Source organism: Canis lupus, chromosome 5 (assembly GCF_048164855.1).
Source record: "Canis lupus baileyi chromosome 5, mCanLup2.hap1, whole genome shotgun sequence".
Lineage (NCBI taxonomy): Eukaryota > Metazoa > Chordata > Mammalia > Carnivora > Canidae > Canis > Canis lupus.
Genome location: NC_132842.1, coordinates 63,740,325 through 63,754,927, shown reverse-complemented (window position 1 = coordinate 63,754,927; position 14,603 = coordinate 63,740,325). Strand labels below are relative to the sequence as shown.

The 14,603-nt window shown below is 39.9% G+C and overlaps 1 protein-coding gene across 6 annotated transcripts in view; it reads right to left on the bottom strand.

Moving 5' to 3' along the window:
• TOX3 (TOX high mobility group box family member 3) overlaps positions 1–14,603 on the bottom strand; it is a 105,731-nt gene that overhangs the window by 26,045 nt on the left and 65,083 nt on the right. For all 6 annotated transcript variants that reach the window (XM_072827083.1, XM_072827084.1, XM_072827081.1 and 3 more), the window contains exon 2: positions 3,660–3,725. In XM_072827083.1, coding sequence (XP_072683184.1) covers positions 3,660–3,704 — 45 coding nt within the window. In that variant the 5' untranslated portion in view covers positions 3,705–3,725. The remainder of the gene's footprint in view (positions 1–3,659; positions 3,726–14,603) is intronic.

Genomic DNA, 14,603 nt, shown 5'->3' with positions numbered 1-14,603 from the left:
TTTACTTTCTGCCACAACATATAAAACAAGTAATATTAAATTTGTAGTTTGCTTTTTTAATTTCCTTATCGGTATATTCCCAAGTGCAGTGAACGCTTCTATGGAAATTGTTACGGTTTGTAATACAAAATTTTATATAAGGAGTATCAGTGCATATATTAAAAGGTCCCAGTGTTTTTATTTAAACTATAAGGAGAGTTATTTTCTTTTATGACGATCTTAATACGTATTTATCAGAACACTTCTGGCAGTCTTCAACTCTGAAAGACTATCCACAGGGGCGCCTGGGTGGCTCAGTGGGTTAAGTGTCCAACTCTTGATCTTAGCTCAGGTCTTGATCTCAAGGTCTTGAGTTCAAGCCCCACCTACTGTGGAGCCCACTTAAAACCAAACCAAACCACAACAAAAGACTATCTACAGAATGAGCACAGAGATACACTGATAGAGATGTACTAGTAACTCCATTGATGTTGCTCACTTACTTAGACAAGTGTTACTTCTCAAGACCTAAGTAAATAATGTACTACTTGGATGTAAATCAGGGCCGCCATGTTCTACTACACTAACCACCTTTCTTAAAATAGAACTTGGATTTTGGGGAGAGAGCAGGTCAATATCTAGGATATTCTAGTGAGATGAAGGAGTCATATTTTTTTGTTCTAGCTCAGAGGATCAAAGTTATAGTGCATTATTAGTAGCATTTTTTAAAGAATTAACTGGTGCAAGGTAATTTGAACCTGCTACAATTGGTTAAGAGAATGAATTAAGAACTACAAACCATCATTCTTCAAACTATTAATGATGCTATAACTTAATAACCACTTGCGAGAGAATAGAAACAAACTCAGAGAAAGAAAAACAAAACAAAACAAACAAACCATTCCTTGTATCTAGAACCTGTCAACTGCTAATTGCATCTTACCAGAAATAAAGAGGTCACAAGTTATGGCTGGCTATGGTGGGACCAGTGAACATCTTGAAGTTCCTAGCAGATTCAATATATGCAAAACATTATAGCATAAAAACATATTTAAAAGCTAGAATGAAGTATTAGATTCTTTGACATATTTATTCTAATCCTGACCCCCAAAAGATGTCAATGTCTTATGATGGTACCCCAAGTTCTCAAACACAAAGGGATGGATTGGCCACAAACATGGTTGGCTAATGAACATAACCCTATGGCTGCATTTGCCGTTACTTTGGCACTAATGTGGTCTAGTAACAGATGCAACTGTAATTTGTGACTCATTTGCTACCCCATTACTGCTTAATGAAATCTAACATATCACATTAACAATACGGATAAACACTCATTCTTGATATGTGGCATTTGGCTGTTTTCATTACCACTGTAATTAACACTTGAAATATTATTTCAATAAATATTTAAAGTACTTTAAAAATGGTCAGGGTAATCATGACACAGACAGAAAACATAAAGCAAATGTGTGAATTTCAAACTCAGAGTATCCTAGTCCCCGTGGTGTTATCTACAGGGCAATATCTATGTGAAGGGAATTGGTTTCAGGCACAATTTCGACTTTACAGCATTCAAACCTAAAGTCTTCCTGAATTAGTTTGCACTCATTAAAATGTTAAAAAACCAAATAAATTTACTTTTAATGCAATGATTGGGAAATTAGGCACATGCTATAATGTGGTGCATTAACATTTACTTGGGCTTTATTTTTTGTTCAAGAAAAGATGTACGGCAAAATCATTGTGTAAGATTAGCTCTTAAACTCTACCATAAAGCAGGTCTTATGCTAGGCGGTCAAAACTAAGGAGGCTTTCGATTTTATTTTTGTTAAGGAGCAGAGAGATGTCTTATGTATAATAGGTCCCTATGGTGTAATTTTTTTAAAAAACAAATTAATTTTAAGGGAAGAATCGAGTATGTTACTATAGCATAACCTAATAAAACAATAAAACATTCTAATAAATAACCAAGAGAATGCTAAAATCTTAAACCACTTTTAAAGAGAGGTAATATATGAACTATAAAGTTAAGCATTCCTTAGAGAAAAAAGTAACCCCAAACACTGGATATATCTGAGATTATAAAATAACCACATATGGCACCACCAACAAAAAAATACACAGACTTTTTGCAACTCTGGCATACGACCAATATCAGGTTAATCATTTAGAGTCTATAATGATTACTTTTTACAGATATTGACTCTTCAGTGTTTACCTTGAACATGTTAAAATAGTATGTACATGGTTAAATACCATCTGTACTGAAATGTTCAAAACATTTGTTCCTTTTGATAAAAATGCAAATCTGGAGAACTGTTGTATCAACATATAACAGCCAATGTCTGACACGGTGAATTATCACAGCTGGAATTAAATTGTCTCTGAACAGCTGCTGGCAGTAGAGCTTTCATCAATGTTTGATTCAAATGTAGGGAAAAAATCCTACAGAATGAAACATCATGTTGTCCTTACAGATGGGGTTTGTGTTCATTATCACAAACAACACAGCAGCTAGTGCCAGACAATATCCCTTATCTAAGCCGTCTTCTTGGTGAGAGAGAGGATGGTCACTGTAAAAATGATTAATCTACGAATACCCTTAATTCTTGATTCCTCATTTTTTCTAATAATTTCTCAAAGTTAATTTCTTTCGTACCACTTGCTTCCCTGTACCAAGATCATTTACAAAGCCATTATGATTTTCATCCTCTGGGGTCAAGCTAGTTCAGTTTCCTATATTTGAATGTATTTGGAAAATGAAGACTTTTGATTACGGGAACCCCAAGAGGAAATATCCCATTTGGACCAATTTCACCTGTGTGTTCTTGTTTTAAAATCTGAAATCTCACGGTTTGCCTTTTTTTTTTTAAGGAAACTGTTTTCCTCATCTAATCAAGATCAGGGTTTTTCTGAAGGGCAGGCCAATGAGCCCGGGCCACAGCCGTTAAAGTCAGTAAACAGGGAATGTAGTAGAAACAGCAACAAGACCTTTGTTCCATCTGTGCCGGGACACTGTAGACCGACCCAGGGCCCAGGTGATGCTGCCTCTGGAGTCCACCCCCCAGTTTTCCCTGCCATGCCAACCAAGCCTTGGAGCATATCCTCTCATTCATTCGTTCTGTATTATATTCATTGAACACCTACTATGTGCCGGGCACTGTAACAAGCTGTGGGGATCTAACAAGAAAACAAAACACTCACTTCACATCACTGTCACTGAAGACCCAAGAAACTATAATACTATTTTGCCACCTTATCTCCCAAACCATGGCATCTTAATGAAAGTATCCCCAGAGCTAGGTGAAGTTGAAATATTTTCTATTGAAAGTCACTTCCACCCCAGCTTTAAAAATAACCACTCAGTTTGCTCAGATACCAATTTGGCTAGATGGATTTTATGTATTTTCTTACATATTTACTTTCGTTTGCATACATATCTCTTTCCATTAAGAGACGTGTGTGAATTACTAACAGTTTGTAACAGCCTCCAGACAAGTGATAGACTTGTCAGGTCATTTTCTTTTCCAAAAGGTTTTTCTCATTTCTCCTCCAGAGTCGTTACCTTGCACCACATAAGAGAGATAAATTCGATGCTTTGCTTTTCCCTTCAAGCCTTTTAAAATGATCTAAACGACACACAAAACATGAACCGACATATGAAGATAGACACCTACCTCACTGGCTGCAAAGAAAGCATTGTTTGCCTCAGCCATGTTCATGTAATTATTGTTACTCCCAAACTGAAAGAAAACAGATTGTTTTATGTTAATATGCAGAAAGATCAAGAATCCTGGTGGTTTACTTAATACTGGAATGGGATTTGGCAAGAATGCTGGTGTCATGAGATAAAAGAGTGGTTTTCCTCAGACCAAACGTGAACTGTGACAGAGGTTTGTGCTACATGCTGTCGGCTGCTTCTTTCAGAAAACAGAGCACAGAGTTAAGCTAACTTGATAATTCTGGAAAATGGTGGTGTTTCTCATCAAGACTGGCAACAAAGGGAGACAATTACAAACAGTTGGCCAACTGGTCACGTGTGGGTGTGGTTTGTTCAACTGGCATTTGTCAGAAGGTGGAAGGCCAAGTTCCCAAGAAAATCACCTTGACACATTTTTTAGAGCATGTTGGGATTTCATAGCGTACTTTCCAGGAACAGATGTCACAAGTGTGGGGAGGTTAAAATGTGAAATAAAGGGAATGGAATTCAATTCTCAGGACTCAAATTCTATTTTCTCGTGAATGGGGTGTGGCATGAATATAAATAAATAATGAGACTAAAGAATATTTTTTTAAATCTCCAAACAGAGTTGAAAACGATATCTATATCCATCAGAGCTGTTGAAAACAGTGATATTTAATCTCCCAATGTAACATTAAGTGCAAAGAGGTTTAAAAAATAAGCAGGATCCAATGAACACGGCAATTTTTATTTAATTCCCTAACACAATAGCCCATTCATACCATCACAAATAAGACTGTATCAGCATTTCAGACATAAGCTCTTTACTGCTACAGACCTGTTATCAAAATGTAAAACTTGGATTTTGCCAGAAATGTATTTTCAGGTTCAGATGGTATATGTAGGCACATTTTGTTGCTTTAAACATTTTGTTATCAGTCTGGCAATATGGAAGGGCTCTGTGAGCATAATTATTTGGAGCTGTATTATTTTCACCATTTTTAAATGGTAAACGAATGCCCTTCTTTTTATAATGTGTATTGTTTCCTTCCTTCAGTGCATCAAATGACACACAGCTTTGGTCTCCAAAGGGTGAAATGTATATATCCATTCTCTAATATAAATAGAGCTAGTTAATTATTTAAAGTAAAAGGCATAACTTTCCCAAGGAGAGAGAGAGTGAGAGAAATACAGATACACAGACAGACAAATGCAGAGAATAAACATAGACACATAGATATGGAAGACCCACATAATCCTCCTCTCAGCAAACACAACACTCATTTCCAGGGGGCTCTCGGCCCCTGACTCTGAACCTGTAAGATTCGTGCACAGAAGTGGGACTGACATGCTACACTTTATCATGTCAGGGATCCAAGAACTGAGCAGGATTTACACGAAAGGCTCTAATGGCTCCGGAGTGCGGCTATGGTCTACAGAAGCAAAATCCCACCCTGTAAAACGACCCCTAAATACATACTCACACAATGAGCCCTCAGATTCATTTGGATAAACATCTTTATAAGGATTTCTGAAAGATGTATTTGTTAGCACTTGAGAAAGACCTGTATCTAGTTTCTCTGAAGGTATGTGATAGAAAAAAGACGTGTGGGGGTGGTTTCACCAATGTACACTTATCTCTGAACTCATCAAGGTGCAAACGTGATATATGTACAGTGTGTTGTACACCATCATATCCCACTAAAATGGTTTAAAAGTTTTTATTTTAAAAAGATTTACATATTCATGAGAGATACACACAGAGGCAGAGACACAGGCAGAGGGAGAAGCAGGCTCCCTTCGAGGAGCCTGATGTGAGACTCGATCCCAGGATCCCGGGATCACTACCTGAGCTGAAGGCAGAGGCTCAACCACTGAGCCACCCAGGCGCTCCTAAAAATAATTTTAAAATTAAGCAAGATACATATGTGAGCAGGTGCACACGCATGGGCAAGGCCCACATACACATATTTTCTCCATTTTTCTACAATGTTCATTATATGTAAGAAAAAGCATAGGTTTCTGTCTCGGAATTTTCTGTGAATGAATGATTCTAGGATAAAAATCTCAGGTCTCCATTCCGAATGTTGTTTTTGGGTACTTATGAGAACCTGGGTCATGCTGTGCATTCCGGGCACCCACCCTGCCTCCCCAAAATGCCTGGGCAGCCTGCATCCCAGCGTTAGCGTTATTTAAATGTAGGTTTTGTTGGTGAATTAGAAATCCATTTAAGGAAAGAAGCTCATTATCAGAGAGTATTTTTTTAAGATTAAACTCACTTATTATCTAATAGCACCTAAAACAACAAAGAAAAATAAAATGGCTATTAAAGTAAGGGCCTAAACAATTCAAAAAACAAATTAAGCTTAGAGTGAAATAAGAACTGGGTTAGAAATCCTCTTCTGAACAGTTAGTATGCGAATGTAATTACTGAAGAAACTACAGCTAATCAGCTGTGAATTGTATCCATTAATTAGTATTTGCCCTGGAGAAATGAGAAAAATCAGTAACAACGCTGGCACCGCAGTGCGCTGATGAGCCACGCGCCCGCCGCGCTGCATTTAGTCAAGCAGGTGGCTCCAGTGGTCCACGTAATTTGAAAAGCTCTCACCTGAAGTACCGAGCTGGAATTACAAAGCACTCCTTGCATATCTTTTGTATCTATATCAGGCCTTAATTAATGGCTTTTAATTTGGAAACACTTGGTGATCAGGCGGGAACAGTTATAAATCATTTCAAATAGAAGCCAAGGTTTCTGTGCAGTTGGGGGTAAAAATATGCCCTTCAAAGGTGGCCTCAAATATTGACTTGCGTGGGGAACAGTCTTTTCTCCCTGCACAGGTGGTTGGGCCTCTGGTGTAGTGTGGGAGGGGTAGCTAGATAAGATGTAGGGTGTCCAGTTAAATTTCAAATAAACAACTTTGTTTCAAGTATAAGTATGTCCCACACACTATTTGGGATATACTTATCCTTTAAAAAAGAGCATTCTCTATTTATCTGTGGTTCAACTACAACTGGGTATGGTGTGTTTTTACTTGCTAACTTTGGCAGCGTGGTTAAATGGATCAGGATGAAAGGGATGCCACTTTCCATTTGATTTACCTTAGCTGGTAACGCTAGCTTAATTTAATTTGTTTTATTTTAAAATGTGACCTATGAATCCTCCTTTACTCGTTTTGTGTACGAACAGATCTGATTCTGAGAGAAAAAGTGATCCTTTGGGGCAGATCTCTAATATAATGACCTCAGAACAATTAACTTTAACTGAATTGTGTACAATTAAATTTGCTTTATGTTCTGAGAGACAGTGACATCGGTAAACACAATATATTACAAAAAATCCCCAGCTCCATGAGGGCAACGGACTTTAATTGTGTTCACTGCTGTCTCCCCCAAAACCAACAACAATGCCGGGCATATTATGAGCACTCCAACGTTTGTTGAAGTGGGGGGAGGGGTTAAAAAGGTTGATCCCATTTGTAACTTCAGTGTCTTGTAATCACACATCTTAACTGGAACAATTTTGTCACTTCTTTTTTTAGATGATATCAAGAATGATAATGATAGTAATAATTATAAACCCTGAGAAATTATTTACCTTTTCCAACTATGACTAAATGTAATTTATTTTCCCCCAGAACAAGTTAGAAAAAAAAAATCATTATTATCCCTATTTTATAGATAAACAGACTGAGGCTTCTAGGGGTTAATGCCCCATATCATAGATGTAAACATGGGAGCCTGGCATCCCTCTTGCCTCACAATATGTATCACTATGTTCTGATAACCATAAAACCTTGATTATTTCACTCAGTGATCAATTCAATGTTAAGACTATTTTTATCAATCTGACCCAAGGCTAGAATTTCACAGGAGGTATTTCCAGGTACCTCAGACTAGGAGAATGCTTCTCAAGAAAAAGAATTTCAAAAAAAAAAAAAAAGAAAGAAAAAGAATTTCAAGGCCCATAAGTTTGAGAAAGGCTGAAGACCACCTCCCCTCTTTGATGAGTTACAGAGCCTGCTGCACTCAGTTAAATGTTCTGAGAAGTCCTGCAGCTCATTCATTCGGCAAACATTTATTTATGCACCTACTGTGTGAAAGGCACTGTGCTAGGCACTGACCACAAAATGGTAAGAAAGATGGCAAAGTTCCTATCTGGATAGAGTTTACATTTTTCTTTAAGTGGGAGATAGTAAACCTCCCTCTTCCCCCTAGAGTTGCCATGGGACACTTCTTTGGGTTTCCCCCACAGCAGTCTATGGGAACACTCTGGAAAACCTTGTTCCACAGCCTTTATTGACAATGTTCCTTTATTTCCCCTGAATCCTTACCAAAGTCAGTATCCTCATTTTGTACCAAGGTAAAGTTTACACATTTGGCAATTCACCTAAATAAGAATTTCTAAATTAAGCATTTGGGTCATCTTAATTTGGCTAATTTCTAAACTTTCTAGATGGTAGCTCTCCACTGATGTTCCTTCGAAGATCCCCTAACTCGACCAATATATGGTTTTTAATGTGATTTCAGGAATTGAAACAAAGTATTTCAAAACAATCAATGAACATCGGGTGAAAGAGTTTACCTAGCGCAAAGAGCATATAAAGACATTATGAAAGAAAGAGGCCAATTCCAACTGTTTCAAAGAGCTTATATATTGGGGGAATGGTCACTACGAGGCAGGGGCATTTATAAGTACACTGGTGATGATCGGTCCTTTCCACTTTGATAGGCTCTAATAGATGTGATCCCCAAAGATATAATCCCCAAAGATATAATTATAAAGCAGAACTAAATTACTCTGCATGTCGAACTTCTGTATCTTAATAATTTCACAAAAGAACATCTTCATTGTACTTAGAGGTAGATTTGCTTTTGCTGCTTGATGAATAATTACAGCTTTGGCAAATACAATTTATGAAGGACATCAATTAAAAAGGAGCATTGCAGGATTTCTAAAAAAATTTATTAAAGACCATCGTGTTCATGGCCTGTCTAACCGTGTGAAGTGCCAAAGTAAATTAATGGAGATTGTTAATTCTAGCTTGTCCAGCAAAAGGCTTGGAAGAAAGTAGAGCAGCACAGACAAAAACCCATCTGTAATCACAAGACGAATACTTCAGCTTGATGAATCCACACAACATCATTTTCACTGAAATTATTTTGACACCCATGTGAAGAATTGTATAGGCTTCTAATAAAGCAGCATTAACTACAAGGTATCAAACAGCTAAATGGCACAAATTTAATCCTTAAAAAAAAGATAATCCCTCGAATACTCTTTTCTTTTTTCCCATTAGATTTGTTAGCAGACACCATCTAATTTGATGCCTCAGTAAGGACATCTGTCAAGTTGCTTACACAAATGAACTGTGCCATCATGGATCAAGTGTGCCAAGCATGGTCACATGGTAAGAAGGCCATGCCGCAAAGTTCACACACTCTCAAAGGCTCTGCTAACTACCCCATGGAAAAGAACTTACCAGCGATAATCAAGTTTTAACCATGTTCAGCAGTGGTAATCTGTTTCAAGATATAGAGCCCAAAAGAGTGAATGCAAGCCCAGGATAGCAGGTGACAATACTGGGGATACTGGGGATTCTCAGGGGTCGATCTGGAGTGCCACATCGGGAACAAAGAATGATGTCGTGAGTAAAGACAGTCTGTACCAAAGGTTATGGGTTCGACAACAGCCTGGAAACAAACTGCAAACAGTGGACTAGGACATATAATTAGCAGAAGATACCCGCACACACATACTTCTGCTAATTACGTATATACAATTATATACAAAGAGAGGATTATGTACACACATATGTGTAATTATACACATACATATACATATGCGCACATATATTAACAGGTTCAAATATAAAGCAGGATTTCTTTTAAGAAAATAAACTTTCAAAAATATTATTTGCCTTTCCATATGCTAAAAACTCCTAGATAATTATCTCCCCCGTGCCAGACTCCTCTATCCAACTGCCTACAGCATTTGCATTTGGATGTCAATAGGCGGCTCGATCATATGCACAAAACTGAATTCCTCAGCTTCTCCCCAGACCCGCTCCACCCACAGTCTTCCCCATCTCCTTTGATTGGAGAGATGACTCACTTCCGGGTGATTCAGGCCAAAAAATCATTCTGGAATCCACTCCTCCTCCCTTCCCCCGTCAAATCATCAAAGATTCCATTGGCTCATCTTAAGTTACGCCCCCACAGCTGATCATTTTGTCACCCAGGCCCAACTCACCCATCCCCTCCTGGGTCACCGTGGTCACCTCCTAGCAGTCCTGCTGGCTCTACCATGCTGTCCACCAGTCTCTTCTCAGCACAGACCTGAAGAGATCCCTTGAAAACCCAGGTCATATCCCATCTCTCATCTGCATAAAACTTTCTGTGGCCTTCTATTCTCTCAGGGAAGAAGCCAAGACTCACAATGGCCCTGGTTTCTTCTCTGACCCTTGGCCAATGTTTCCATCCCTGCTTATCCTACCCTAACCCTGCTAGCTTCCATTGCTCCTCGAAGACCTCAGACACATTTCAACTGCAGGGCTTTCGTACCAGCTGGTTCCTCTACCTGAACTGTCATTCTCGGCCACCTCCTCAGGGCTCGCTCACTTCTCTCCTTTGGGGCCTTTACTCAGTTGTCACCTTCTGTCTACCCTATAAAATGTCTTTGCAGCCCTCTTCCTCCTCCAGCACTTTCTACTGCTCCTCCCCGTTTTGATTTTTTTCGGTAACACTTTTCCACGTAACATATTTATTGTCTTTCTCCCCCAACTAGAATGTAAATTTAATGAGGATAAGCATGTGTTACACTGTTTACATTGACGTCCCAGTGCCAAGAAGAAAGCTTGATAAATAGTAGGTGTTCAACAAATCTGTATTGAGTGAAAGAACAAATAAACTAATTTCTGGAATGGGAAATGCTGCTATGCAGAACTGCTCTCCAAGCACAGTATACACACTTGAACTTTAAGCCAAAAGGAGAAACCAAGCATCTATCACCACAGGTCCTAGCGTGAAGAACTACACCTCTGGGAGAGAAGTGGTAATAAGAAAGAATTCTATATGCTAATAAAATTAATATTTTAAATGTTAGGGATGCTTAGCTTGAAAAAAAAATGCTTTATTCTAGAAAATGCACTAACCCTTTTATAGAAGATATAGAGGCCTGGGTGGGTGAGGTTGGAGTGTGAAGTAGGGGTGCCTTGTGGTTGAAAACACGCTGCAGGAACCATACTGATTCTGGCCTGTAGATGTAGAGTCCAGAGAAGAGAAAGCTAATAATCTTACATCAAGGGGGCAAGAATCTGAGTATTCAATTTGACAGCTGATTTTTTTTTCTAATTTAAAATACTGTTGTTTTTTTTTAAAAAAGTGTTTGCTTTATAGGCTGGGCCAGAGTTCTTCAAAGTGTGGTGCTAGGGACCAGTCATTAACCAGATGCCTGTTAAAAATGAAGATTATTTGATTCCCCAAAGTTTACTGTGTCAGAATCTCTAGGCAGTGGGGCCCTAAAAATCTGGTATTTTTAACTAGGTTCTCAGGAACTCAAGGAGACACTAATATTTGAAAACTACCAGCCTTGTTATTTTAGACTAACATGGAGGTTTCTTTTTTTTTTAAACAAACCTTTCCATACGCCCAATGATGATCTCATTGAAATGCTGATGTAGCATGAGCTGTTTTATTTAGAGCAATAAAGCCTCGGCTCAATTATTTCCAATCTCTTCTTACCATTGTCACTTACAGGAAACTGTAAATGTCCGTGAGGTGACCATCAGCCCCTCTCCCACCCTCATGTTCTAGAAGGAAGGATGGGAACATCTTAGGTTGGACCAATTAGGGAATACAAGTTCCACTATTAGTTTTCTCAACAAGTTCTGTGGACCCACACAAGGAACAACAATGCCTAAACATATGGACTCTACCCAAACACGGAGGCCTTTGGATTTTCATGATCTGGACACATTTGAGTCTGTAAATTGCATAACCATCTGGACTAGTTAGAGGTGGCAAGGAAAAAAAAAAACCCACAACACCCTCTCAAACCCAACTGCACTTGTTTAATATCAGAAAAACAAATAAAGCAGAGGAGAGGATCCTAAGCTTCCCAAATTAAGTTTTCTTTTTAACAAAAATGGAGCAATCTTTGGGACTGGCCCAGCATCACCAGTATTCAAAGAATGAGGAAAGAAAGACCCGATTTGTCTTAAACGCACACCAACAGAAATAAGCCAGTGGTAATACATATGTGGCTAAGGGGCCGCATCTTTGGTGTAATTCTGGTTTCTTTCTCCTTCCCCCCAAAAGCCTTACAAACCCCAAACCCAGCGCCAATTAGATGCCAACTAATAGGATACATGTGGGGAATATACCTAACCTTTCCAAAGACAGCAAGAGATAGAAGATACTCCTGTTGTTTTTAAGGGCTGTCAACCCAGTTAGGGTGATCGAGAAAAATCATTTCTAAACATAAGGGCCAAGTCACGGAGCAATGCTGACAAATGATACGCACATTTGGAAGAACCACGTGGGAATGGCCACTCTGAGAACAAGTCTCGAATCAAGGAAGGAGAAAGGAGGAGGGGATGTCCCTGGTGGAGGGAACAGAGTGTGCAAAGCTGCAGACCTAAGTATGCACAGGCTTCATTCAAAGAACAAAGAAGAGACCTTGTGGCTGCAGGTAGGTGCCATTACTGAGAGAGGGGGAGGTAGGCTGGGGGACGTAATGGGCAGCCGGGCTCTGGAGAGCCCTGAAGAGCAGGAGAGTTTTACTCTTCAAAGAGCTCCAATGGCTTCTCACTGCTATTTAGAGCACAACCCAAGTTTCTGTGTGATCTGGCTGCCAGTTGCTTCTCCAAACTCCCTCCTCACTAAGTCCCAACCACATGCCCCTGACTACTCCTCACTTTCTTCTCTGGGCCTTTGTACCTACTGTCCTCCTGACCTGGCCACTCTCCCCTCTCTCCTTACTTTATGTAGGTTTCTGCTTAATGACTGGTCACATGTGGTTTCCTCTGGCCCTAGGACAACGGGTGGTCTGTGGTATGGAGGTACTCAGTAAATATTTGTTGACTGTGTGAGTGAAGGAAGGAACCAGAGAGATCCGAGTTCAAATTCCAGTTCTGTTACTTATAAGCTGGATATGATCCGGTAAGTTGCTGCATGTTACCACTCTGAATTTCTGGGTTTTTTGTTTTTGTTTTTGTTTTTATTTATTTCTGAGGACTGAAGAATAGAGCTCTGGGGGACTGGGCTGTGTAAAAAGTGAGATGACACAGTCCTTCCCCCCTCGACCCACAAATGGTCTTCTATGGAAGAGGCACTTGGTAGATGTCATAAAGTTTGAGAGTGAGGAGCCTGGAAAGCTAGGAATTTGATAATCTGAGAAAAATAAATGGGTCACGGAAGTATTTTATGTAGTATTTATTAAGTGCCTATAATACAAAAGAGATAATGATGGATACTGGTAAAAAAAATATGTAAGACGCAGACTCCACATGACAGGTGCTACTGTATATGGAAATATGCAAAGCATTCCCCATGAAAAGTCAGCAGAAGATTTCAGAGAAGAGGAGCCATTTGAGTGGGGCCTTGGAGGATATGTAGGAGCTTGCCTGTGAGACAAGACCATCATGGTAGAGAAAACTACTTGGGCAAAGGCCTAATGTCATAGAAGTGGGCTGGCCAACCACAAGATGGAGAGCCAAGCCTTCTTGGCAGAGAGGGCAGAAGGAGGTTGAAACAGGAGGCAGCAAGTAGAGTATACTTTGGAGAGTTTTGGCTCGAACATGCTGTAGGGATAAAAGGAGACTCGCACATGTTTGTCGGGGGAGGGAAGGCCAAACACAAAAGTGAGGGAAGGTCAGCTAACAATAAGCAGAAGATAAGAGTCAGAGTATAACTTCCAGAAAGTAAGACTAATGTCTGTTCTGTGTATTTTCTATTGTTTCCGGCAAACTGTGGGCATCTTTTATATCATGACAACAACTTGTAAAACAGATATGCTCGGTCTTTTCTGGTTTCTTGAAAAATCACTGAAATGATAGCTAAGAGGAGTTATTACTCTGGATGGGAAAGGTGGCCACTTTCTTTGGTGTCAGCATGAGAACCAGAAAGACCCTGGCCCCCAAAGTTTCAACAGTCACATGCAGATTTCTAGGACCAGTAGCACATCACCGGGGTTTAGAAAGGGTTGGGTCTCATGGTAAGTTCTTTTTTTTTTTTTAAGATTTTATTTATTTATTCATGACATACACAGAGAGAGAGAGAGACAGAGAGGCAGAGACACAGGCAGAGGGAGAAGCAGGCTCCATGCAGGGAGCCCAACGTGGGACTCGATCCCAGGTCTCCAAGATCACACCCCAAGCCGAAGGCGGCACTAAACTGCTGAGCCACCAGGGCTGCCCGGTAAGTTCTAATATCCTTGGGAGGAATAACAACTTAGCTCTCCCTTGTCATGGGCACTTTGGTGTGAATTCGTCTATAGGAAATAGATCCACTGATGTGCACAGTGGGTATCATCTGCAAGGATGGTCAGGAAGTGCCTTGGAAAAGTCTTTCTTGGCACCACCTGCCCCTGCCTCTGCCCCTACACCTCCTCCCCACCCTGCCAGCTGCGCTGAGTTCCCCTGCATCAAGCAACAAGGCAGTCTACGCATCACTCTGCACTGTGCTCAAGTGATCTACTTCTACATCCATCTCCCTTGAGGGCAGAGGCTGTAAAAGTCTCATTGGCCACTGCAGCACCATAGCCAGGCACATAGTAGGTACTCAACTGATGAGGCAGTGCTTCGGGGGCAAGATCGGGGGTACTTCCGATTGGCAGCTTGAGTGGGTTTCAAAATGTGTAACTAAGCCAGTTATTTTTCTGTACACATGATACAGTCCACATTGAATTCAGGTGAACCACTGTTACGGTTTGCCGAAG